The 27,326-nt window shown below is 39.1% G+C and overlaps 1 protein-coding gene and 2 pseudogenes across 1 annotated transcript in view; all 3 read right to left on the bottom strand.

The window, feature by feature from the left end:
* TMPRSS12 (transmembrane serine protease 12) overlaps positions 1 to 25,529 on the bottom strand; it is a 39,096-nt gene extending 13,567 nt beyond the window's left edge. Inside the window, exons 1-3 of the mRNA XM_022571494.2 lie at positions 25,286 to 25,529; positions 24,392 to 24,590; positions 10,444 to 10,712 (exon numbers count right to left, since the gene is read on the bottom strand). Coding sequence (XP_022427202.2) covers positions 10,444 to 10,712; positions 24,392 to 24,590; positions 25,286 to 25,529 — 712 coding nt within the window. The remainder of the gene's footprint in view (positions 1 to 10,443; positions 10,713 to 24,391; positions 24,591 to 25,285) is intronic.
* On the bottom strand, positions 3,927 to 5,834 carry LOC111173696 (large ribosomal subunit protein uL11 pseudogene; annotated as a pseudogene).
* On the bottom strand, positions 20,215 to 21,161 carry LOC111174006 (large ribosomal subunit protein uL29m pseudogene; annotated as a pseudogene).
* Positions 25,530 to 27,326: the final 1,797 nt, after the last annotated feature.

Genomic DNA, 27,326 nt, shown 5'->3' with positions numbered 1-27,326 from the left:
AAATAAAAGGAATCCAAATTGGAAAGGAAGAAGTAAAACTGTCATTGTCTGCAGATGGCATGATACTATATATAGAAAATTCTAAAGATGCTACCAGAAAACAAACCAATACCATAGTCTTGATGGCTATAGTTTTTAGTATATTTTGAAATTAGGTAGAGTAACTCTTTCAGCTTTGTTGTTCTTCAAAAATTTTTGGCTATTCTAGGTTCTTTGCCTTTCCATATACATTTTAGGATCAGCTTCTCTAATTGTATGAAAAACCTTGCTGGGATTTTGATAGAGAGTGCATTGAATATATAGGTCAATCTGGGGATAATTGCCATATTAACAATACTGAGTCTTCGAATCCATGGATGTGGTATGTCTTTCCATTTATTAGGTCTTCTTTGATTTCTGTATGTAATGTTTTGTAGCTTTCAGTATACAGGTCTTGCACATCTTTTATTGACCACAATGAGTCTAGGTGTGGATCTCTTTTTTTAATCTTAATTGGGGTTTATTGAGCTTCTTTTATAAATTAAGGTTTTTTTTTCATGAAATTTAGGCAGTTTGGGGCCATATTTTCTTCAAATATTTTTTCTTCTCCATTTTTCCTTTCCTCCCTTTCCAGAAATCTCATTATATGTATGTTGGTACATTTGGTGTTGTGCCACAGGTCTCTGAGTGTCTGTTTATTTTTTTTCAAAAATATTTTCTCTATTTTCTTCTATTGCTGTAGTTTAAGTTCACAGATTCTTTCTTGTGCCATCTCAAATCTCTAGAATTTCCATTTGGTTCTTTTTAAAATTGTCTATTTCTCCACAGACATTCCCCATTTGGTAAGTCATTGTCATCACATTTTTCTTTAATTCCTTGAACAATAATTTCTTTTAACTTGTTGAACATATTTAAAGAGCTTCTTTGAAATCTTCGTCTGCTGTATGCAACATCTAAACCTATTCAGAGTCAGTTTCTATTGACTACTATTTTCCCCTGAGTATATGTCAGACTTCAGTGGGGTTTTTTTGTTTGTTTGTTTTTTATGATGTCTTACAATATTTTTGTTGAAAACTGGACATTTTAGATTAATGTATTGCAACAACTCTGGGTTTTGATTCCCTTCTCAACAATATTGTTGTAATTTTTAAAATAACTTGCCTGGACCTAAATTGTGTAATCTGTCTCCCCCACATTGCGTGATTGTTGATGTCTGCTCAGTTTTTTAATTCTGATTTTTTTTTTTTTAACTTCTTTTGGCCATGCCTTGCAGCATGTGGGATCTTAGTTCCCCGACCAGGGATCAAACCCATGTCCCCTGCATTGGAAGCGCAGAGTCTTAACCACTGGACTGCCAGGGAAGTCCCTTTTACTTCTGATTTTTACCTTTTAACCTGTCTTCATAGAGCTTTCCCATGTGTCTGCATAGTTTACTGGTCAGTTAATGATTTAAACTTTCATCCTCTGCTGATGGATCTGTGTGTGGGTTGGGGAGTGCATTCAAAGTTCAGTCAGGTTTCAAATCTACCTTGGTTTTCACTTTATGGTAAGCTGTCTCAGATTTTTTCCCACACATGTATACATGTATGTTTCCCAGTAAGCCAAGGATGTTTGGAGAGCTTATCTAGCCATTCTATAGCTGTCTCATTTTCAGGTTCTTCCTGTCAGATTTCTGACTGTTCCACTCCTGGCTGCATCTAGGACCACAATCCCAGAACAGCAGAGCTGTGGGTTTCCCCCATTCATCTCTTGCTGAGTCTAATACTTTTTTAAAAATTTATTTATTTATTTATTTTTTCGGTACCCAGGCCTCTCACTGCTGTGGCTTCTCCCGTTGCGGAGCACAGGCTCCGGACGCGCAGGCTCAGCGGCCATGGCTCATGGGCCCAGCCACTCCGCGGCATGTGGGAACTTCCCGGACTGGGGCACGAACCCGTGTCCCCTCCATCGGCAGGTGGACTCTCAACCACTGCGCCACCAGGGAAGCCCTAAATTTATTTTTAAAAATTTTATTTAGTTTTTTGAGTCTACTACTTTTATTGACAGTGCTGCTAGACTGGATTATCAACTACTGTTCTAAATCAAGTCCATCTCCTCTGGTACCAAGATCGTTTTTCCTCATGATCCTGGTAAAACTATTGCACTGATTGATCTGAGAGGGGAGTTAGGAGCAGCCGCAAGCAAGAAAACTACAAATTCCTCTTTTTACCCAAATTTCTAGCTGCTTGTAATAAACAAATACTCTTCAATTTATTGTGCATTTTGGTTGATTTCCAGGGCTCTGAAATGGTTGCTTTTGACAACTTTTGTCCATTTTATACTTATGTTGGGGGAAGAGGATTTTCCAACTCCTTATTCCATCATAGCCAAAATTCCCATCTCTCTTATTGCTAAAATAATTGTAATCAGAGTATATAGTCTGTACATTACCTATTCTTTGAATTTTGAGATTTGCTATATGGCCTAGTAAGTGGTCAATTTTTATAAAGTTTCCACCTGTACTTGAAAAGATGAAATTCTCTGATTTTGGGATGCAGAATTTTCTGATTTGGCTATTAAGTCAAGCTTCCTACTTCAAGCATTATAAATCTTTACTAATTTTTCATCTGCTTAATATGCCAATAATAAAAAAGAGAGTTGTGTTAAAATTCCCTACTATCATAAGGAAGTTATAATGTTTGTCCTACAGTTCTATTTCTCTTTACTATTATCTGGATCCTGGTTATTAGCCTCACAAGTCTAGAACTGTGCTATCTTCCTGGTGAGTTGAATCATTTCTAAATATATGATGACCTTCTTCACCCCTAATAATTCTTTTATCTTAAAGTCTATTTTGTCTGCTGTTTGTATAGCAATACCAGCTTTCTTTTAATTAGAATTTGCTTGGTATATTTCTTTCCTATTGTTTTACTTCAGTCCTTCCATATCGTTACATTTTAAGTATGGCTTGCTAAAGTAAGCTGCATTTCCTGCTTCCTAATCTGATTATCTTTCTTTTAACTAGTGATGTGGTCCATTAACATTTATTATGATTATGGATGTATTTGGGCTTGTTTCTAATGCCTTATATAGTTTTATTTTTCTTATGCTTCTTATTTCTCCTTCCTTGATTTTTTTTATTGATTGAGATTTTATTTGCCTTTTTTTTCTTATTCCTTTTGTTTCTTTCTACTGGTTTACAAGCTGTACCCTCTATTTCTGTTATTGAAATTTGACCATTCATGCTTAAAATCTAATGTTAATCAGTATTTTAACACTTTTCCTGAATAATACAAGGACCTGAGACCACTTTAACTCTGGTTACCCATTCTGAAATACATGCTTTTTTCCAAGTATTTAAATATCTTTTTTAAAATTCCACAAAATATGCATTGTTTTTATTTTATTCCAAGGTTTCTCAGTTTTGGCACTATTGACAGTTTAGGCCAGATAATGCTTTGTTGTGGAAGGTATGAGTACTCTCCTGGGTATTGAAGGATGATGCGCAGCATCTCTGGCTTCTACCCACTAAGAACCAGTAGCATGCTTATCCCCTGCCCAACGGTAAAACCAGAATTTTCTACAGACATTACCAAATGTTCCCTGGGGGCAAAAGTGCCTTCAGTTGAGAACCACTGTTGTATACAGACAATGTTTACTTACAGTTACCTATGATTTTAGCTATTTCTTTGCTCACTTCTCTTTTTTAATTTTTATTTTAATTAATTAATTAATTAATTAATTTGACTGCACCATGCGGCTTGCGGGATCTCAGTTCCCTGACCAGGAATTGAACCCAGGCCACGGCAGTGAAAGCCCGGAATCATTTTGCTCGCTTCTTTCATTTCATACCTCCCTTTTGGCAGTACTGGCATCGTTTTCTTTCTCTCTGATATATTTCTTATTTCCTCTGTGAAAAATTATTGGTAGTAAATAGTTTTGTTCACTCTTATTTTTGAATAATTTTATTGGATACACAATTGTAGGTTCATAGTTCTGTCCTCTCAGTAATTTGATCATGATATCTTATTGTAGTTTGACTGTCATTATTGCTATTGAGAAGTTTTCTGAAAGCCAATCTCTAGTTATTGTATAAGGATTTCTCTTTTATCTCTGGCTGTATTCAGCTCTTCTCTTTGTTTTTCTCTTCTACGGTTTCATTACACTGTATGAAAAGGGAATACATTTTATTTTGGCTCATGTTGTGCTTACTGTATCTAGATTCATGTTGTCTTTCATCAGTGATAGAAAAATTTCAACCCAAATCCATTGAATATTGCCTCTCCTCTATTCTCTTCATTTGTTTTCTCTAGTGCTCTCATTAGGTGTATATTTGACTTTCTTTTACTTGACTTTCTCTCTCTCTCTCTTTTTTTTTTGGTTGTCAAATAACCCTTTATTAAATTATTTTTCTTTGCAGTTCTTAACTAGCTGGGCATTCCACCACACCACTGTTGATGTGTCTGTGATGTCGTAAGGGTGGTGGCCATCAACATTGCAGCCCACAGACTGGGCAGTTCCCAGGATCTCTTGAATGGTTCCAGAGAGTTCTCTAGCTAAAGATCAATGCCTCATCTGTCAGGCATTGTTGACAATCTCATCAAAAGTGATGTTTCCACTGTGCTTAACGTTTTTCTGCTTCTTTCTGTCTCTTGGCGGTTCCTCAAGGGCTTTGATGATCAGGGAAGAGGCAGAAGGTATCACCTCAATCTGGGCCTGTCTATTTTGAATGGTCAGTTTCATTGTAATCCTCAGACCCTTCCAATCACCAGTTGCCTTGGAGCAACTTGGATGCCTTGGATGTCATCACCAACCTTTTTTGGAGAGAGACCCAGGGGGCCGATCTTGGGGGCCAGGGCAGATGTAGCACCAATCTCCCCACTGGTGCACCTCAGGTATACGGCTTTGATCTCGCTGGGGTCGCACTTAGGCGGCACGGTGGAGGCGGCTGGTGTCGGATGAAACCAGATTCAGGATGACTGAAGAAAGTTGCACCTTGGCCTCCTCCGGGCCAAGAGCCAAAAGCTCTTTCTCTTTATTTTCTCTGTGCCACAGTCTAGGCACTTCTTCAGATACATCTCTGATTCACAGATTCTCTCTTCAGATGAGTCTAATAGGATATTTATTTCATCCAGTGAGTTTTAAACTTAGGCAATTACATTTTTCATTTTTAAAGATTCTATTTGGTTCTCTTTTAAATCTGCCTGATCACTCTAGATCATCTATCGCTTATTTTTAATTCTACTCTTTTATTTCTTTAAACAATTCACATATACTAATTTTATATTCTATACCTAAAATATTAATATCTGAGATCTTTGGGGGGGCTTTATCAGTTGTTTTATTTCTGTTGACTTTCATAATTATGGTTTGTTTCCTTATGTGTTTAGTGATCTTTGACTGTGAACTGATATTTGGCTGATTTTAATCTGGGAATCCTAAGTTCCTTCTGACTTGGTACTACTTTAGCCATTGAATTTATTTCAATTATTGTATTTTTTAATTGTCACAGTTATTTGGTTCTTTTTCACATCTCTTTTCATTTTTTAAGCACATCTTTTATTCTTGTAATATCAATATATTAAACATTTAAAAAATATTTATTTATGTATTTATTTGGCTACGCCGGGTCTTAGTTGCAGCATGTGGGATCTTTGCTGCTGCATGCAGGATCTTTAGTTGTGGCATTCTGGAACTTTAGTTGCAGCATGAGAACTCTTAGTTGTGGCATGTGGGATCTAGTTCCCTGGCCAGGGGTCAAACCTTGGCCCCCTGTATTGGGAGCACAGAGCCTTAGCCACTGGACCATGAGGGAAGTCCCATTAAACATTAAAATATATTATCTGATGATTCTGGTATCTGAAATCTTTGTAGGTCTTATTCTGATGTCTGTTGTGCCTCGTTTCCTTTGGTGTTTAGTAATTTAAAAAATTATAATCCATTTTCTTTGAAACTTTGGTGAAGTTCTTTGAGGTTTCAGATGACATTGGGTTTCTACACACATTATTGGCATTTGATTCTCTCAGGCACCTAGAGAACATTAACAGCCTAGGAACTACTTAAACTAAATTCTAACCTTGAGGCTTTCTAGTCTACTCAGAGTGATTTGGGGCATATGAGTGGTATTTGTAGTTACATATTCTCTGGGAAAATTTCTTCATTTTTTGTCTTCCATTAAGCAGTTTTCCTAGCAATCCTGGGGGTGGGGTGGGGGTTGAGGATGCTTTTGTTATATATGATTCACTTTTTAAAAAAACTTTATTTACTAATAATTATAGTTAACAGGAAGTTGCAAAGCAAGTACAGTGAGGGTCAGTGTAATCTTTACCCAGTTTCCTATAATGGTTCTATCTGTATTATTGAAGTACAATATCAAAACCAAGAAACTGACACTGGAACAATGTGTGTGTGTGTGTGTGTGTGTGTGTGTGTCGTTCTACACCATTTCATGGCATATGTAGATTCATGTAATCACCACCACAATCAAGATACAGAACTATTCCATCGTCACAAAGATCTCCATGCTATCTAACCTTCTTACCCACGGCGATCAGTAATCTCTTCTCCATCTTTATAATTTTGTCCTCTTGTGAATGTTGTATAAATGGAATCACACAGTATGTGACCTTTTGAAAATTGCTCCTTTTCACTAAGCATAATGCACTTGTGACCCATCTAAGTTGCTGTGTATATCAAGAGTAAATTCCTATTAACTGCTTAGTAATGTTTCATATTAAGGATATACTGCAGTGTATTTAATCATTCACTTATTGAAGGACGTTTAGGTTTTTCTAGTTTGGGGATATTACAAGTAAAGCTTTTATGAACATCTGTGAACAGGTTTTTGTGTGGACTTTTGTTTTCATTTCTCTGGGATAAATGCCTAGGAGTGTGATTGCTGGGTTATATCGTAAGTGTATGTATGTTCACATATGTTTTTAAGAAACTGTATCTCTGCTGTTCCATGGTTACACACTTAGGATTGCTGTGTCTCCTTGGTGGATTTACCCTTATCATTATGTTATGTTCTTCACTGTCCCTGGTACTTTTCTTTGCTCTTAAGTCTACTTTATCTGATATTAATGTAGCCAGTTCTGCTTTCTTTTCCTTTTTTCCCCCCTATTCCAGCTTTTCTTTTGATTAATGTTACCATGGTATGTCTTTTGCCATCCTTTTACTTACTTTATTTTTTTTTAATATTTGTTTATTTATTTGGTTTTGCCAGGTCTTAGTTGCAGCAGGTGTGCTCCTTAGTTGCGGCTTGCCGGCTCCTTAGTTCTGGCATGCGAACTCTTAGTTGTGGCATGCATGTGGGGTCAGTTCCCTGACCAGGGATTGAACCCAGGCCCCCTGCATTGGGAGCACAGAGTCTTTTTTTTTTTTTTAACATCTTTATTGGGGTATAATTGCTTTACAATGGTGTGTTAGTTTCTGCTTTATAACAAAGTGAATCAGTTATACATATACATGTGTTCCCATATCTCTTCCCTCTTGCATCTCTCTCCCTCCCACCCTCCCTATCCCACCCCTCCAGGCGGTCACAAAGCACCAAGCTGATATCCCTGTGCTATGCGGCTGCTTCCCACTAGCTATCTACCTTACGTTTGGTAGTGTATATATGTCCATGCCTCTCTCTCGCTTTGTCACAGCTCACCCTTCCCGCTCCCCATATCCTCAAGTCCGTTCTCCGGTAGGTCTGTGTCTTTATTCCTGTCTTACCCCTAGGTTCTTCATGACATTTTTTTTTCTTAAATTCCATATATATGTTAGCATACGGTATTTGTCTTTCTCTTTCTGACTTACTTCACTCTGTATGACAGATTCTAGGTCTATCCACCTCATTACAAATAGCTCAATTTCGTTTCTTTTTATGGCTGAGTAATATTCCATTGTATATATGTGCCACATCTTTATCCATTCATCCGATGATGGGCACTTAGGTTGTTTCCATCTCTGGGCTATTGTAAATAGAGCTGCAATGAACATTTTGGTACATGACTCTTTTTGAATTATGGTTTTCTCAGGGTATATGCCCAGTAGTGGGATTGCTGGGTCATATGGTAGTTCTATTTGTAGTTTTTTTTTTTTTTTTTGCGGTACGTGGGCCTCTCACTGTTGTGGCCTCTCCCGTTGCGGAGCACAGGCTCCGGATGCGCAGGCTCAACGGCCATGGCTCATGGGCCCAGCCACCCCGCGGCATGTGGGATCCTCCCAGACCGGGGCACGAACCCGTGTCCCCTGTATCGGCAGGCGGACTCTCAACCACTGCGCCACCAGGGAAGCCCTATTTGTAGTTTTTTAAGGAACCTCCATACTGTTCTCCATAGTGGCTGTACCAATTCACATTCCCACCAGCATTGCAAGAGGGTTCCCTTTTCTCCACACCCTCTCCAGCATTTATTGTTTCTAGATTTTTTGATGATGGCCATTCTGACTGGTGTGAGATGATATCTCATTGTAGTTTTGATTTGCATTTCCCTAATGATTAATGATGTTGAGCATTCTTTCATGTGTTTGTTGGCAGTCTGTATATCTTCTTTGGAGAAATGTCTATTTAGGTCTTCTGCCCATTTTTGGATTGGGTTGTTTGGTTTTTTGTTATTGAGCTGCATGAGCTGCTTGTAAATTTTGGAAATTAATCCTTTGTCAGTTGCTTCATTTGCAAATATTTTCTCCCATTCTGAGGGTTGTCTTTTGGGGAGCACAGAGTCTTAACCACTGTGCCACCAGGGAAGTCCGTATCCTTTTACGTTCAGTCTACCTATATCATATTTGAAATGAACTATGTATATATGAACTGTGCAGCTGGGTCTTGAGTCTGACTCAGTTTTAGAGTACAGCCCTGAAGCTCCAGCTTTATGAGTGTCTCCCCACACACACTCAAGCAGGCTTTGTTCTTCAAGCCTCTGAAGGCCTATGAAACCACAGAAATCAATATTCAATGTTACCAGCTTGACAAATACCCTCAAGATGAAAGGCAGCTTTTGTGCTCCAGTTATCTAAGTTCCTGTCTTCACACTCAGTCCTTGACCTATGCATTTTCTCTCTTTAATAATTTTCAGTGGGAAGGTTGGTGTGTGCATGTAATCTGCCACGTTGCTGGAGAGCCAATGTAATCCTCAAAACAACTCTCTGATAAGGTATTGTTGCTCTCATCTTACAGATCATGAAAATGATATAATATAATGGAAACACATGAGTTTGAGGCAGGCCAACCTAGGCTTGAATTTTTGACTCCTCACTTAGTTAACTGTGTAACTTTGGGCAATTTATTTAATCTCTTTAAAACTCAGTTTATTCACCCATATTATAATATTTCTTATAGTGTTGTTGGGGCATTAAATGAGAAATACATTAAAATGCTTAGTATTTTATTTAGTACCTAGCCCTGAATAAATAGTAGTTGCTCCTATCATCATTGTTCTAACTGTTGTAAAAGATTCAATAACCTGCCCATGGTAATTCAGCCAGTACGTGGCCAGGCTGAGATTCAGACTTAGGTCTGTGATTCTAAAGCCCATGCTCTTTTTCCTGCACCATGTCACTTTCCTTATCTTCCTTAGAAAATATTCACAGAGAAAAAAAGAAAAATAATAATTCACAGACTTTTCATACATTTATTTCTATCCTATCTAAATAATCCACAAATATTTAAATGGCTAGGTTTGGTGGAGAATAGAAAAAAAAGAGTCTCAGCACTTGATCTCATATATTGCTAAACAGACTTCAATTCCCTCAGGAGCAGACTGTATTTAATGTAGTGCTTAAATATTCAGGCTTTAGAATAAAGAAAAAACTTAAATTTGAGTCCCAGCTTCTCAACCTCTAAGATTCACAATTCCTGGTCTGTTAAATGGGAATAATAACATTAACTCCCTAACAGGAATATTGGGAGGATAAGATAAAATAAAGTAATATATTTAGAACGGGGCCTAAAACATGGTAAATGCTCCCAAATGGTAGCTGTTGTTATTACCAAAGGCAGAGACTGTTTTCTACATTTTTCATTCCTCCCATTAGTTCAGTCAACGATTTGTGCCTCTTTGTGCACTAAAGAAAATACATGGCAATCAACCTGTTTGATACTAAACAGTGCACTAAATAAAAAGTATACTAAATTTGATTCCTTATAGCCAGAAGCTTATTATTTAAGATAAGCAAATCTGCTACAGAGCTTGCTTCATCACCTAAGAGTCTCAGAAACTACAGAAATACTTGGAACCATCATTCTCTCTGAGAATGTCTAAAGGTTTAAGTATCTTGGCATGTATAACAAAAGAAGTCTCTATTTCTGCTTTGGAAGATAATTTTCTCTCTCCCACAAGCAAGAAAAAAAACACAGAAAATTTAAAAAGACATTTCCTTTTCACTGGTTTATAAAGACCTGTTGTTCAAACTCATGATATAAAGAGATAAAGACATACACATTCACCCTCTGCCAATAATCAGGAAAATCTGTATCAACAAAATTCAGATCATAATTACCTTCTTCTGTTGTTCTTCCCCATCCACTTATAAAACACTTCGTGTTTCGGTTCAGTCTTTGGAAAACACCAAAAGGTAGACAGATAGGCTGAATATAATCATTATATCTCACTGCTTTTTTTAAATGAAAAAGCGCAATATCATTTTCATAAGATTCCACATCGAAGTCTGGATGGATAATGATCGCTTTAACTTTCATCATCTTGGAGTGTGGCTGACGCCCATCTATATTATTAGTTCCAATCACAACTCTCCACATTACAGGATCTCTGAAAGAAAGTAAATGTTCTTATCTTAAACAGGTATTTAAGTAAATATTCTTAATCTCCCACTAGTTTTTGTTTTTCTCATGTTAGCTTAATAACAAAAAAATTAATCCTACTTTCATGTGACAAAGTCATAGCAAGTAAAAACCTAAATATTGTGACGTAGGAAAAGAGAAAAAGATCAATGGGACAGAAAGTCCCAAACGGATTCAAGTACATGAGAATTTAATATATGGTAGCAATTCTTACCAATGGACAAATGGATGAATTATTCAATAAATGGTATTGGGACAACTAGCTAACTAACAAACTAGTTTGAAAAGAACTAAAATTAAATCCCTGAAAAATTATTAAACACTAAAATAAACTCCAAATGGATTAAATATTTAAATGCACGAATCTTTTAAATAAAGACTTCCTATCTTTTAGAGATACGTAAAGTGGTATGTCTGAGATTTCTTTCAAAATAATTAGAGGGGGAGTTGGCAAGAATAAAGATGAAACAAGATCAGCCATGAGTTGATAAACTGAAGCTGCATATTATGCATATGGGAATTCATTAAACTATTTACTTTTACAAATTTTTGAAATTTTAGAATGAAACATTTGGATATTAAATTAGGGTGAGAAGTTTAAAAATTAAACCAGAAAGAAAATATAAATACATAACATTGTTATGAGAAAGGACTTGATGCATTCCAGTGGACTGTATCTCTGTGAAAACACAATTTTGCCTTTTTTTTTTTTTGCGGTACGCAGGCCTCTCACTGTTGTGGCCTCTCCCATTGAGGAGCACAGGCTCCAGACGCGCAGGCTCAGCGGCCATGGCTCACGGGCCTAGCCGCTCCGCGGCATGTGGGATCTTCCCGGACCAGAGCACAAACCTGTGTCCCCTGCATCGGCAGGCGGACTCTCAACCACTGCGCCACCAGGGAAGCCCAATTTTGCCTTTTTGTAATTCTATTTGAGCAAGTTGGAACATTCCACTGGACTATATCTCAGTGAGAAAGGACTTTATAAAGCATGACACTAAATATAAAAGAAGCAACTAATGGATCTTGCCGTCTTTAAAAGCAAAAAGCAAGCAGAAATCAAACCAAACCAAAAAATCTTCTGTAGGTCAAAAATCAACAATTAAAACCCCAAGTGGTTAATACTTATTGCATGTGAAATTTACAAATGCCGAAATTCCTTTCACCCTTCAAATTGGCAGAGTGTGTGTGTGTGTATTTAATGATTATGCTCAGTGCAGACAAGAGTCAGAGGAACAAAGTTACTCTTATTCACTGAGGAAAATATAAATAGATAGGCACTCTGGCAGCATGTACCAATAGCCTATAAAAGTTGCATTGATTTTGACACTGCAATTCTACTTCCTAGAATTTATTCCAAGGAAATAGAAGATAATTAGCTATCTTAAAATTGGACTAGGTAACCTCTAAAAAGTTTGTAAAAATGTTTATACAGTCCTAGTTCTATTGTGTTTAAAAAGAAATTGTAGCTTAAATGCTTTAAGCTGCTTTAAAAAAAATGATGTTTGGGCTTCCCTGGTGGCGCAGTGGTTGGGAGCTCGCCTGCCGATGCAGGGGACGCGGGTTCGTGCCCCGGTCCGGGAGGATCCCACGTGCCGCAGAGCGGCTGGGCCCGTGAGCCATGGCCGCTGAGCCTGCGCGTCCGGAGCCTGTGCTCCACAACGGGAGAGGCCACAACAGTGAGAGGTCCATGTACCGCAAAAAAAAAAAAAAAAAAAAAAAAGATGTTTCTTTTCCAAATGTATACAATTTATCTTTCTTGAATTAAAATTTTTTCCCGTTTTATTGAGAAATAATTGACATACATCACCGTATAAGTTTAACATGTACTGCATGTTGGTTTGATTTACATATATTGTAAAGCGATTACCACAATAGGTTTAGTTAACATCCATTATCTCATATAGATACAATAAAAAGGAAAGCTGGTGATGAGAACTCTTAAGATCTACTCTCTTAACAATTTTCCTATATCATACAGCAGTGTTAACTATAGTCATCATGTTGTACATTACATTCCTAGTCCTTATTTATCTAATAAGGGAAGTTTGTACCATTTGACCACCTTCCTCCAATATCCCCTCCCCCCACATCCTGCCTCTGGTAACCAACCACAAATCCCATCTCTTTCTCTGAATTTGGTGGGGAATTTTTGTTTGTTTATTTTTATTTGATTCTACTTATAACTGAGATCCTTATAACTGAGATCCTTTTTTGTCTGACTTATTTCACTTAGCATGATGCCTTCACGGTCCATCCTCAGTGTTACAGATGGTAGGATTTCCTCATTATTTATGGCTGAATTACACACAGACACACACACACACACACACACACACCACGTCTTCTTTATCCATTCATCTATCAGTGGACACTTAGATTATTTCCATGTCTTAGCTGTTGTAAATAATGCTGCTATGAAATGGGGTGCAGATATCTTTTCAAGTTAGTGTTTTCATTTCTTTTGGATATATTCCCAGAAGTAGAATTGCTGGATCATGTGATAGTACTATTTTTAAGTTTCTGAGGAACCTCCATACTGTTTTCCATAGTGGATATACCAATTTACACACTCCCATCAGCGGTGCACAAGTGTTCCCTTTCCTCCACATCCTCCCCTTGATGATGGCCATTGTGAGGTGATATTTCATTGCAGTTTTAATTTGCATTTCCCTAATGACTAGTGAGTGGAGCATCTTTTCACTTACCTGTTGGCCATTCATATATCTTCTTTGGAAAAATGTCAATTCAGATCCTTTACCCATTTTTAAAATTGGATTATTTATTTTTTTGCTATTGAGTTGTATGAGTTATTTATATATTTTGGATATTAATGCCTTATCAAATAGATGATGTGCAAATATTTTTCCCATAGGTTATCTTTTCACTTTGTTCATATTTTCTTTTTCTGTGTGGTTTTTTTAGTTTGATGTAGTCCCACTTGTTTATTTTTTTTGTTGCTTGTGCTTTAGGTGTGATTTCCAAAAAATCATTAGCAAGACCTATGTCAAGGAGGTTTTTTTCCTGTGTTTTCTTCTAGGAATTTCATGGTTTCAGATCCTACATTTAAGTCGTTAATCCATTTTGAGTTAATTTTTGTTAATGGTCCAAGATAGGGGTCAAGTTTCATTCTTTTGCATGTGAATATCCAATTTTCCCAGCACCATTTATTGAAGAGACTTTCTTTTCTCCACTGAGTATGCTTGGCTCTCTTGTCAATTATTAGTTGACTGTATGTGCTTGGGGTTTTTTTCTGGGCTCTCAATTCTGTTCCATGGTCTATTTGTTTTTATGCCAGTACCATACTGTTCTAATTACTATAGCTTTATAGTATATCTTGAAATCAGGAAGTGCGATGCCTCTGGTTTCTTTGTTTTTTGGATTCAGGATTTCTTTGGCTATTCAGGGTCTTTTTTGATTTCACATAATTTTTAGGGGTGTTTTGTCTATTTCTGCAAAAAGTGCCATTGGAATCTTGATAGGGATTGCATGAACCTATAGATGGCTTTTGGTAGTACTGGCAGTTGAACAATGTTAATTCTTCCAATCCGTGACCATACCTTTCCATTTGCTAGTGTCTTCTTTATTCCTAAGTATTTTATTGTTTTTGATGCTGTTGTAAATGTAATCAATTCCTTTATTTCTTTTTCAGAGAATTCATTGTTTGTGTATAGAAATGCTATTGATTTTTGTGTGCTAATTTTGTACCCTGCAACTGAATTCTTTGATTAGTTCTAATGGTTTTTTGGTTGTGTCTTGGGATTTTCTATATATAAAATCATGTCACTTGCAAATAGAAACAATTTTACTTCTTTTCCAGTTCTCATACCTTTTATTTCTTTTACTTGCCTTATTATTATTATTATTTTGTGGTACGCGGGCCTCTCACTGTTTTGGCCTCTCCCGTTGCGGAGCACAGGCTCTGGACGCGCAGGCTCAGCGGCCACGGCTCATGGGCCCAGCCACTCCGCGGCATGTGGGATCTTCCTGGACCAGGGCACGAACCCGTGTTCCCTGCATCAGCAGGCGGACTCTCAACCACTGCGCCACCAGGGAAGCCCTACTTGCTGTGTTTTTTTTAAAAATATTTATTTATTTATTTATTTTGGCTGTGCCAGGTCTTAGTTGTGGCATGCGGGATCTTTAGTTGTGACATGTGGGCTCTTAGTTGCAGCATGCCTGTGGGACCTAGTCCCCTGACCAGGGATCGAACCCAGGCCCCCTGCTTTGGGAGTGTGGAGTCTTACCCACTGGACCACCAGAGAAGTCCCTCTTTTACTTACCTTATTGCTCTAGCTAGGACTTCCAGTACTATGTTGAATGGGAGTGTGAGAGTGGGCAGCCTTGTCTTGTTCCTGATCTTAGAGGAAAATCTTTGAGTATGATGTTAGCTGTGGGCTTGTCATGTATGGTCTTTCTTATGTTGGGATATGTTCCTTCTATGCCTAATTTCCTAAGTATTTTATCATGAATGGATGTTGAATTTTGTCAAATGCTTTTTCTGTGGCTATTGAGATGATCATATGATTCTTTTCTTTCATTCTATTAATGTAATGTGTCACATTGATTAATTTGCACATGTTGAACTATCCTTGCCTCCCAGGGAGAAATCCCACTTGATCATGGTGAACAATGCATCCTTTTAATGTGCCGCTGAGTTTGGTTTGCTAGTGTTTTGTTGAGAATGCTGCATATATATTCATCAAGGATATTGTTCTGTAGTTTTCTTTTCTAGTAATGTCCTTATCTGTCTTTGGTATTGGTAATGCTGGACCTTGTAAAATGAGTTTTGGGAGGTTCCTTCCTCTTCAATTTTTTGGAAGAGTTTGAGAAGGATTGGTGTTAATTCTTCTTTAAACATTTGATAAAATTCACCAATGAGCCATCTGGTCCTGGGGTTTTCTTCTTTGGGAAATTTTTGATTACTGACTCAACTCTTTAATAGTAATTGATCTATTTAGATTTTCTGTTTCTTTCTGATTCAATCTTGGTAGGTTGTATGTTTCTAAGATTTTTTTCATTACTTCTAGGTTTTCCAGTTTGTTGGCATCTAGTTGTTTACAGTAGCCTCTTACGGCCCTTTGTATTTCTGTGGTATAAGTTGTAATGTCTCCTTTTTCATTTATAAGTTTGTTGATTTGGGTCCTCCCTCTTCTTTTCCTTGGTAAAGCTAGCTAAGGGTTTGTCAGTTTTGTCTATCTTTTCAAAGAACCAACTGTTATTTCAGTTAATCTTTTATTTTTATTATTATTTTATTTATTTTTGGCTGCATTGGGTCTTCGTTGCTGCGTGCGGGCTTTCTCTAGTTGTGGCGAGCGGGGGCTACTCTTCGTTGCAGTGCACAGGCTTCTCATTGCAGTGGCTTCTCTTGTTGTGGAGCACGGGTTGTAGGCACACGGACTTCAGTAGTTGCAGCATGCGGGCTCAGTAGTTGTGGCACGCAGGCCCTAGAGCACGCAGGCTTCAGTAGTTGTGGTGTATGGGCTCAGTAGTTGCAGTGCACAGGCTCTAGGGTGCGTGGGCTCTGTAGTTGTGGCACACAGGCTTAGTTGCTCCGTGGCATGTGGAATCTTCCCAGACCAGGGATCGAGCCCATGTCCCCTGCATTCGCAGGTGGATTCTCAACCACTGTGCCACCAGGGAAGTCCCTGGTTAATCTTTTATATTGTTTTTTTGTTATCTATTTAATTTATTACTGCTCTAATCTTTATTGTTTCCTTCCTTCTAATTTTAGGGTCATCTTTTTCTAGTTCTTTAAGGTGTAGAGGTAGGTCGTTTATTTGGGATCGTTCCGCTTCTTTTTTTCTTTATTTTTTGCGGTACGTGGGCCTCTCGGTGTTGTGGCCTCTCACATTGCAGAGCACAGGCTCCGGATGTGCAGGCTCAGCGGCCATGGCTCACGGGCTCAGCCGCTCCGTGGCGTGTGGGATCTTCCCGGACCGGGGCACGAACCTGCGTCCCCTGCATCAGCAGGCAGACTCTCAACCACTGCGCCACCAGGGAAGCCCTGTCTTGCTTCTTAATGTATGCATTTATTGCTCCGAACTTCCCTCTTAAAACTGCTTTTGCTGCATAAGTTGTGTTTCCATTTTTGTCTCAAGATACTTTTTAATTTCTTCTTTGATCCACTGGTTCTTTTTTTTTAGGAGAGAGTGTTGTTTAATTTCCATGTAGTCATGAATTTTCCAGTTTTCCTCTTTTATTGATTTCTACTTTCATGCCATTGTGGTCAGAGAAGATCCTTGGTATGGTTTCAATCTTCTTGAAGTTGCTAAGACTTGTTTTGTGGCCTAACATATGGTCTGTCCTCGAAAATGTTCTATGTGCACTTGAGAAATAATCTGCTGCTGTTGGTTGGAATGTTCTGCGTATGTCTCTTAAGTCCACCTTGGTCTACAGTGTTATTTAAATCTGCTATTTCCTTATTGATTCTCTATCTGGATGATCTGTCCATTGTTGAGAGTGGGATATTAAAGTCCCCAACTATTATCAAATTGCTGTTTATTTCTCCCTTTAACTCTGTTAGTTTTTGCTTTATATATCTAGGTGCTCCAACGTTGGATGCATAAATATTTACAATTGTTATATCTTCTTGATGGATTGACCCCTTTATCATTGTGTGGTGACCTTTCTTTGTTTTTACCATTTACATTTAAAGTCTATTTTGTCTAATATAAGTACAACTACCCCTGCTTTTCTGGGGTTACCATTTGCTTGAATGTCTTTTTCCGTCCCTTCACTCTCAGTCTATGTGTGCCTTTAAAGCTAAAGTGAGTCCCTTGTAGGCAGCATATTGTTGGACAAAGACTTTTCTGAACAAACAAAAGCTGAGAGAGTTCATTACCGCTAGACTAGCCTTACAAGAAATGCTAACGGAAGTTCTTGGACTGAAAGTAAAAGGACACTAATTAACATCATAAAGACATTAAAAGGTAGTGCAAAACTCACTGGTAATGGTAAATATATAGCCAAACTTAGATTCTGTAATTTGGTAATAGTGGTGCATAATTTACTTACAACTTTAAAAGTTAAAGGAATTAATATAGTAAAAATAACTATAACAACACTAATCTATTAGTTACACATTATAAAAAATATGTAAATCATAACAGCAATAACCTAAAATGTGTGGTGGAGGAGAAGCAAAAGTGTAAAGTTTAGGAATTCTATTGAAGTTAAGTTGCTAACAGCTTAAAATAGCGTGTTATAATTTTAAGATAGTTTATGTAAGCTTCTTGATAACCTCAAGGTAAAAACCTGTAACAATTACGCAAAAGGACTTGATAAAGAAATCAAAGCATACTGATACCAAAAGACATCAAAACACAAAAGACAGCAGGCTAAGAAACAGGGAACAGTGGATCTACAAAACAACCAGAAAACAATTAATAAATGGTGATAGTAAGTCCTTACCTAGCAATAATTACTTTAAATGTAAACAGATTAAATTCTCCAGTCAAAAGACATAGAATGGCTAAATCAACTTATATTACTTACCTATTTCAATTTATATTCAGACCATAAGATTAAAAAACAGGTTATATACACTGAAAAGTACAAAACATTGCTGAAAGAAATTAAAGAAGACAAATAAATGGAAAGACATCCCTTGTTCATGTATTGGAAGACTTAATATTGTTAAAATGACAGTACTACCCAGAATGATCTATAGATTCAATGAAATACCTATAAAAATCCCAGTGATGCTTCTGCAGAAATAAAAAACCCATCCTAAGATTCATATGGAATATCAAAAGACCCCAAATAGCCAAAATAATCTTGAAAAAGAAGAATAAAGTTGGAGGACCATACTTCCTGATTTCAAAACTTACTGAAATGCTACAATAACTGAAACAGTGTGGTACTAGCATAAGGGCAGATATATATACCAATGGAAAAGAATAGAGAGCCCAGAAATACACCCTTGCATATGTGGCCAATTGATTTTCAACAAAAGTGCCAAGATAATTCAATGGAGAAAGGAAAGGCTTTTCAACAAATGATGCTGGGAGAATTGGATATCTACATACAAAAGAATGAAATTGGACCCTTACAGCATATGCAAAAGTTAACTCAAAATAGATCAAAGACCAAAATATAAGAATAAAGCTATAAAACTCTTAGAAGAAAACACAGAAGAAAAGCTTCATGATACTGGATTTGGCAGTGATTCTTGGATATGACACCAAAAGCACAGGCAACAAAAGAAAAAAATAGATAAATTGGACTTGATCAAAATTAAAAACTTGTGCATCAAAGGACACTTTCAAGAGAGTGAAAAGACAACCCACAGAATTGGAGAAAATATTTGTATATCATATATTTGACAAGGGATTAATATCTAGGATATATAAAGCACTCCTACAGCTCAACATCCACAAAAAATCCAGACAGCTGAGTTCAAAAATGGGCTAAGGACTTGAATAGACGTTTCTCCACAGAAGAAATACAGGACTGCCCTGTTGGTCCAGTGGTTAAGAATCCGTGCTTCCACTGCAGGGGGCACGGGTTCGATCCCTGGTCCAGGAGCTAAGATCCTGCATGCCACATGGTGTGGCCAAAAATAAAATAAAATAAACCTTAAAAAAAAAGAAGAAGAAATACAAATGGCCAGAAATCACATGGAAAGATGCTCAACATCACTAATCATTAGGGAAATGTGACTCAAAACCACAATGAGGGGCTTCCCTGGTGGCGCAGTGGTTAAGAATCCACCTGCCAATGCAGGGGACCATGGGTTCAAGCCCTGGTCCAGGAAGATCCCACATGCTGTGGAGCACCTAAGACCATGTGCCACAACTACTGAGCCTGTGCTGTAGAGCCCGTGAGCCACAACTACTGAGCCGGAGGCCTAGAGCCCATGCTCCGCAGCGAGAGAAGCACCGCAATGAGAAGCCCATGAACCGCAACGAAGAGTAGCCCCCACTCGCCGCAACTAGAGAAAGCCTGCGCGCAGCAATGAAGACCCAACGCAGCCAAAAATAAATAAATTAATTAAAACAACAAAACCACAATGAGATACCACTTCACACTCATTCAGATAGTTACCATTGTAATAGTGTAAGTAATGAACTAGGGATATGGAGACTGATATTCTGAATCTACTTCTCATCGGTGGGTAGTATTGGGGGACAAAAAGAAGCAAATTTAAGAGATACTGCACGGAGAGAGTCAGCTAACTGTCGAGGTAATGGGACTGTTGGTGAGGCTGTTATCTGAGAAAATAGAGAAGGGATAGAATTAGAGGGAAGATTTTTTTTTTAATAAGATGGGAATTTATTTTAAACTTTATACCTGATTTTGACCACTTCCAGATTTAGCATGCCATAATAACACTTAGAACAGTTGATGGTCATTTTTAAAAAATTAATTATTTTGCCTGTGTTGGGTCTTTGTTCTGCGCACAGGCTTTCTCTAGTTGCAGTGAGCAGGGGCTACTCTTTGTTGCGATGTGTGGGCTTCTCATTGCGATGGCTTCTCAATGGAGCACAGGCTCTAGGTAAGCGGGCTCAGTAGTTGTGGCTCGCAGGCTCTAGAGAACAGGATCAGTAGTTGTGGCACACGGGCTTAGTTGCGGCATGTGGGATCTTCCTGGACCAGGGCTCGAACCTGTGTCCCCTGCATTGGCAGGCGGATTCTTAACCTCTACGCCACCAGGGCAGTCCCAGTTGATAGTCATTTGACTAAAAACACAAGTTATTTATAAACCACTTAGTATGTATTCACTTTTGTATATAGATTGTAATCCAAGAAAAACAAAATGGTAAATTAAGAGTTCAGATATCTTAGATAAGACTTGATTTCTGGGCTTCAGAAAGATGTGGAAAGTTTTCCTGAAGAAACTTTTCTTTCTTGCTTGCTAAACTTGTCTTCCTTGCTTTGATGCAGGCTTGTTTCTCAATTCTCAGTCTGACAAAACGTTTCACGCAGGGCACTGCAAAGAATCGTTTTCTATTGTTTCTTTTATTTAGGTACCAAGGTATAGGCCACTGCTTGAACTTGTGCCAGATGATTCTTCCAAAGATGTCTCTTCTCCAAGAACCAGGTCTAGCTTTTTCTTGACCAGTCTGAAGAATTCTGAGGGCATCTTCCCTTTCCTGGACAACTTTATCTAATGTATCCATGGAATCTACTACCTTTTCTAACCGCTTCAGACTTGGCATTGGCAATCTCTGCCGCTTAGCCTCCTGCTCTAGAGTTAGGAGCATGTTTCTTTCAGGAGAACATACCAAAGTTTATGTAAATCTTCATTACTTTTGTTCCTTAATTGCTGACAGGTCCATGAAGCTCCCTGTGCTAGCAGGGGCCTGAGGACTTATTAACGACCTGAAAGCCTTCAGGGCTGCCGAGAGTGTTCTCTAGAGGAAAGAGTTTAAAAGTTCATGTTTGGACTTGCTGGGAATGTGACTCCAGTATATACGTATAGTAGGGAGCTGGAAATACGACTCAGCTGGAGAGACTTGGGAGTTGCCAGGACATGATGACTCCTAAAACAGAAGTAGATGAGACATCTCTAGGGAAGAGTACAGATGATAAGGCAAGAGGATAGAAGGTGGAACTCTTGAAAATACTGCCACTTAAAAGAAGACAAAGACTCAAGGAATAAGGAAAAAAAATTTTTTAAGGTAGAGAATAGTGGTGTCTTAAAAATCAAGAAAAGAGATCGGAGGGAATTCCCTGGCAGTCCAGTGGCTAGGAATCTGAGCTTTCACTGCTGAGGGCCCGGGTTCAGTTCCTGGTTGGCGAACTAAGATCCCACAAGCCATGCGGCACGGCCAAAAAAAAAGAGGTAGAACAGCAGTCAACTTTGCCAAATGTTATACAGATGAAATAGGATGGGGATTGAGTAGAGGTCATTGGATTTGGCATAGAGGTGGGTCTTTAATAGTGTGTTCTGGCTACAAAAATCAGACTGCAATTGGGATTTTATGAGTCAATGCAGGTGAAGCAAAAGGGAGTCTTTCTTTCAAGGAGTCTAGTAGTGAAAGGAAGAATAGAAACAGGTAGGGTTTGTTTGTTTGCTAAATAACGATGAGGTGACCTAAACATGTTTGAAGGCTGTAGGGAAGAAGCAAGAGGAAAATATTGAAAAATACTAAAGAGACAATGAGGTGTAATGAAACAGCTGTAGACTTGAGACTAGGTTTAAATCAATAGGTTGCCACTTTATAGCAATGTGGTCTTGGGAAAATTACCAAATATCTCTGATCTCTGACTCCTCAGGTGTGAAATGGAGATAACAGCTATCTCAGAGGGCTACTGGGAGGGCTTTTTTTAAATACAGAGTTATATGTAACATTCTTAAACAGTACTTAATCTCAGAGTGGGTCTTTCATGTTGTAAGAAGGAATAAGGGATAACTGATGGTGTAAGGTTTAGGAAATGAGGGGGAACAGGAATAGAAGTGACAGAGTCTTCTGAGACAGGAGGTACTCCTGAAAAATACAGACTATGCCTCAGTAATGGCGACTAGTATATAATATACATTCAGTAAATGTTTGTTGAGTAAAGGGGTAAAAATATCAGTAAGATTTAGCCTTGAGAACTGTTAAGTGGAATATTATCTTCAAAGGCTTGGGAGAGTAATGAGGTTTAATATATATGGCTTCAGAAGGCAGAATGAAAATCAAGACACTTAGTTCAACATAAGGAAAGGCTTTCTAAGAAATAAAGCTGCACAAAATTTAAATGAAATTCTTTCCGAGGTAGCAGTTCATCATCACAAGAGGTGTTTCAAGTAGAGAGCCAAATGATATAGTTATGGTTATGTGTGTGGATTTTCATTATGACACACCTGGATTCGATCCCTGATTTCACTGCTTTCCAGTCAGGGTCTCCCTACAGTAAAGAGTGGTTGTGAAGAGTAGCGGAACTTGTGTCTGAAAAAATGCCTGACTCAATGCATTAAAGCAATAATTATTTCAGACTAGAGAACCCTTTACTTCAGTATGTTAAGAAGGATTCATATACAGGACAGAGAATTGAACCACACCTTTAAAATACCTCTTTGAACTCTAAGATTTTATGACAGTATAACAAAGCTATATTATTTGACCAAGGTGGTATATGTAGTAGGTTCTGGAATCTTACTTAAAGCCACTGCACCACAAAGTGTCAGAGGAGGACTAGGATACAGGTCGCCCCTCTCCAAATGCATTGCTCGCCCCACGTGTCAAAGGAACAGACTAGGGCTTCCCTGGTGGCGCAGTGGTTGAGAGTCCACCTGCCGATGCAGGGGACGCGGGTTCGTGCCCCGGTCCGGGAAGATCCCACATGCTGCGGAGCGGCTGGGCTCGTGAGCCATGGCCGCTGATCCTGCGCGTCCGGAGCCTGTGCTCCACAACGGGAAAAGCCACAGCAGTGAGAGGCCCGCGTACCGCAAAAAAAAAAAAAAAAAAAAAAAAAGGAACAGACTAGTAAAGGCACAATATCAGGACTTAATAGGTGAGAAGAGCTTTTTCAAGAATCTTCAAACCATACCAAGCAGGCTTTTCCTTCCTTGGTTTAAGGTTTGAAAGCTGTTGAAAAGCAGTTTTTAAAGACAGCATTTTAGGAAAGAGTTGTAAAACACCCACACCTGAAAGACCAGAATTGATTTCTAACTCTGAAGCTTTTTTCTACATCTTTTTCTATACCCTTGGGTTTATACCTTAATAGCTTCCCATTTTTCTGATCTCTATTCCTCAAGAGGCCAACTTATGAAATTGAAATGCGTGTTTTTTAAATGTGGTAAACAGATTAAAAGAGTAAAACCTTAGGAACCCCATCAGGCCAGTTACCCTCAGTTGAATTTTGAAGTTGTTGTTAGTTTTTCTTAGAGACTTTTCATTCTTCTCCCAGATAGCTCATAAAAATTAGAGACTAAAGAGAGACTGTATGACAGGTACCACGGTTTTCCACAGTATTTATCTTAGAGCTTCATTTTAAATGTTAGGAGGGTCATAAAGTTCTATTAAACTGTGGTAAATCTATTTCTCCAAGACTGACATCATCCATAGACTTAATAAATATTTATTATGTCTCCTATAAAGTAGGCCAACTCCTGTATTAGTACCAGAAATACAAAATAAAACATGTAGTCCTTGTCTTCATGGACTTGTCTCACCATGATCTAATGGTGAGAAAGACAAATACATGATTACAATACAATAATTCTTAAAGCTAAAAGAAATGCTATTTATTATTTAAAGCAAGGTCCAACAAACTACAACCCACAGGCCAAATCTGGCCTGTCTTCTATTTTTATATAGCCCATAAACAAAGAATGTGTTTCACACTTTTAAATGGCTGGGGAAAACCCAAAATGACAAAATAGGATTTTGTTCAGATTTCAGGGTTCATAAATAGTTTTATTGGATCACAGCACACTCATTCAATGATGTATCATCTATGACCACTATGGTTCTACTGTGACAGAGTTGAGTATGGCCTGCAAAGCCTAAAATATTTATTGTCTTTACAGAAAACGTTTGTTGACCTCTGACTTAAAGGATTTATTTCAACAAATATTCAGTGTGTTATTCAGTATAAGGCATTACGGCTACTTGGAAACATATCGCTTAACTGAACATGGCTGAAGCCAAATGGTCCTCTGCCACTTCAGAATATCCCCCAAGAGAATAAAATAAGAGTTCTGTTCTGAATACATACCTGTTGTCCTTATTAGTGCAGTGGGCAGCCGTGAGGACCCATCTGTTTTTCACTAAGCTTCCCGCACATACATGAGCACGATATCTGCCATATTGAATCTGTAGGCTAACTAGCCATGGCCATGCGCCAATTTGAGCTTCTGTGCCCCCTACAATCCGAGACCCCTTGAACATATTTGCAAGTGGTGCTGTTCCACAATCTAAAAATAAAAATGATATATTATTTGGACTGAACATATTATTATATGTATTACTTTATAATCTTAACACGTTAATATAATATTTGAAATTCCTATTTAAAAAACTCATAAAGCAAGCTGGATACCTAAGCCATGCCCATATTTTGAAAAAAGATCTTAGAGAGCTAAGACAAACGTGCCTTAATTGCTTACTTACAAATAGAAAGGCATTAAATCAGCACAATTCATCAATTTTAAAACTCTTCTCCTGAGAAGTATAACAATGAGGTAGGTTTCTCTGGCCAGGTATCACATTTTTCCCTGTGTGAAACGGCCACTAAAAGAGCCTGGGACTGGTCAACCAAGAGCTACAAGTTCTAATACTTGCCATTTAACTTGTTGGGTTAATTCTTCTTAACTGTAGTATGAAAAAGTCACCTAACAGCCCTTTCATCTTTGAATTCCAATGAATTATTAGTCTGTAAAATGGGAATGACAAAGCCCAGAATGTTTTGAGGCGCATATACAGACACAGAAGTGTATGACATTTTTACTATTAGTACTACTACTACAGTCATTAAAATCGGGCTGCTTGGATCCGTAAATTTTTAGTTAAAGGCAGTTGGAAAAACAGAAAAGGAGGGCCCCAAATTCAAATACTACTTAAGTGGGGAAAAGGCAAGGACGACTGTCCAAAGAGAAGAACGAACAGATACTGCCCTTTGCGTTCAACCCTTCCTCTTCCGGGGCCTGGGGCTCCTTCTGCGCCCTGGGCCTCCCACTCATGGCTTCAGGCCACCTCCGACCTCCGGCCTGTTCCTGCGAGGAGCCGTGCCCACTCCTTTCAGAGAGTGGGTAGTGTTCTGAGCATATGAGAGCGCCCCCCAGAAACAACAGCGCTGCGCTCAGGAGCCCCAGCCCCATGTCGGAACTCCTGGTGGGCAAGATGGCGGCAAGCATTTCCTGCCCGCTCCCCCTGCCCCCTCCCCCCACCCCGCGAGCCTGTGGGCCCTCGGCCTGAGCAGCCTGGCAGAGGAGGTGGGCGAGGTGGGAGACGCGGGAGCTGTGCGGCTGGCTAGGTGCAGGGGGCGGGGTGGGGGGCGACGTCACGCAAGCGAAGTAAGCGAGGGGTTTTGATGGGGGCTGAGGCCTGTGAGGCTGCGGAAGTGCCCGGATGAGTCAAGGCCTCAGCTGGTGTTCTAGTTACGCGACCAATGAAATGTCTCGCCCTCAGCCAGGCTCTGGGGATTCGCTAACTGGCGAGACCTTCCTGAGCCAGATCTACACACTTAGATGGTACAGTAGGACTGTTGTGGTGAGAGGGGAGCTGCTGGAACCTCTGGAGCGGCTCAGACTTCAAGGCCAGGAAGGCTTCCTGAAGTAAGAGCACCTAAACTGAAGTGGGTAAGCTGGGGATGGGAGACGTAAAGCAGAAGGCAAAGCAAGTGTAGAGGTTGGGATTTGAGACAATGTGGGCGTTGGGGGAGCCCAATTTCTGTAATGCACGTTGATCTCATCATTAATTGTTCTGTAGTAGTTTACCTTCGACTGGTCACCTCAGGGTGAGCTGATTAAATCAAATGTAAGGACCTGCAGGGACATCCCTGGTGGTCCAGTGGTTAAGACTCCATGCTTCCACTACAGGGGGTGCGGGTTCATGCCTCCAAGCGCACCCCCCCACCCCAGAATTTAAGAACCTGCCTGGAAGTTGAGGACAAAGCCTGACTAAAGGTCACTGCACCCACCCCCACCCCAAACACACACACACACACACACACACACCAGTCCCCAGCCTGAGAGGTACATTATTCCTTGCACCATCAGAACCCCCAAGATGCCCCTTGACATTACAAACACTGTGGGAAAAGAGCACAGATAAGTGGCTCCAGTTAATCGATCCACTGAACAAGTAGGTATTAACCTCATGCTACGTACCATACACCAAAATAAGTATCATATCATGGGAGGTGTGTTAAGACCTGGCCCTCTGACCCAGAGAACTTTATAACTTGGCTAGAAGAGAAAATCAGGGGTAATTCACTTGGAGAACAAAGAAGGAAACCATGACACCCAAGCCTAACGTGAATTCAGACACAAGGGATTGGTGTGGGCTGTGGCAGTCTGGGAAGGCTCCCTGCAGGAGGGGAATGTGAGCTGGACCTAGGTAGAGGGGGAAGATCAAGAAGAGGAAGGAGATGTAGTGAAGACAGACTAAGCAAAGGTATGGATATGTATTTGTGTTTCTCCAGAGAAACAGAACCAATAGGATATATAGACATATATAAGAGGAGATTATTTATGGGAATTGGCTCTCACAATTATGGAGGCTGAGAAGTCTCATGATATGCCATCTGGAAGCTGGAAAACCAGTGGTATAATTCAGTCCCAAACGAAAGCCCGGAGAACCAGGAGCTCTGATGTGGGAGGGCAGGAAAGATGGATGTCCCAACTCAAGAAGAAAGGAGAAATTGCCCTTTGTGCACCTTTTTGTTCTGTTTGTGCCCTCAGTGGATTGGAGTGAATGATACCCATCCAACACTGGTGACGGCAGATCTTCTTTACTCAGTCTACTAGTTCAAATGGTAATCTCCTTCAGAAACACCCTCACAGACACACCCAGAAATAATATTTTACCAGTGATCTGGGCGTCCCTTACCCCTATCAAGTTGACACATAAAATTAACCACCATAGTAATAAGAATACAATGTGTGTGTATAATTTTAGTTGGTTTTTTTTTTTTTTTTTTTTTTTACTGT

The sequence above is a fragment of the Delphinapterus leucas genome, chromosome 11, assembly GCF_059928025.1.
Source record: "Delphinapterus leucas isolate spDelLeu-1000000601 "Yukka" chromosome 11, BTC_Dleu_Yukka2, whole genome shotgun sequence".
In the NCBI taxonomy this organism is placed as follows: Eukaryota; Metazoa; Chordata; class Mammalia; order Artiodactyla; family Monodontidae; genus Delphinapterus; species Delphinapterus leucas.
The sequence above is the reverse complement of the archived record's forward strand: the minus strand, read 5'-3'. Positions and strand labels throughout refer to the sequence as shown.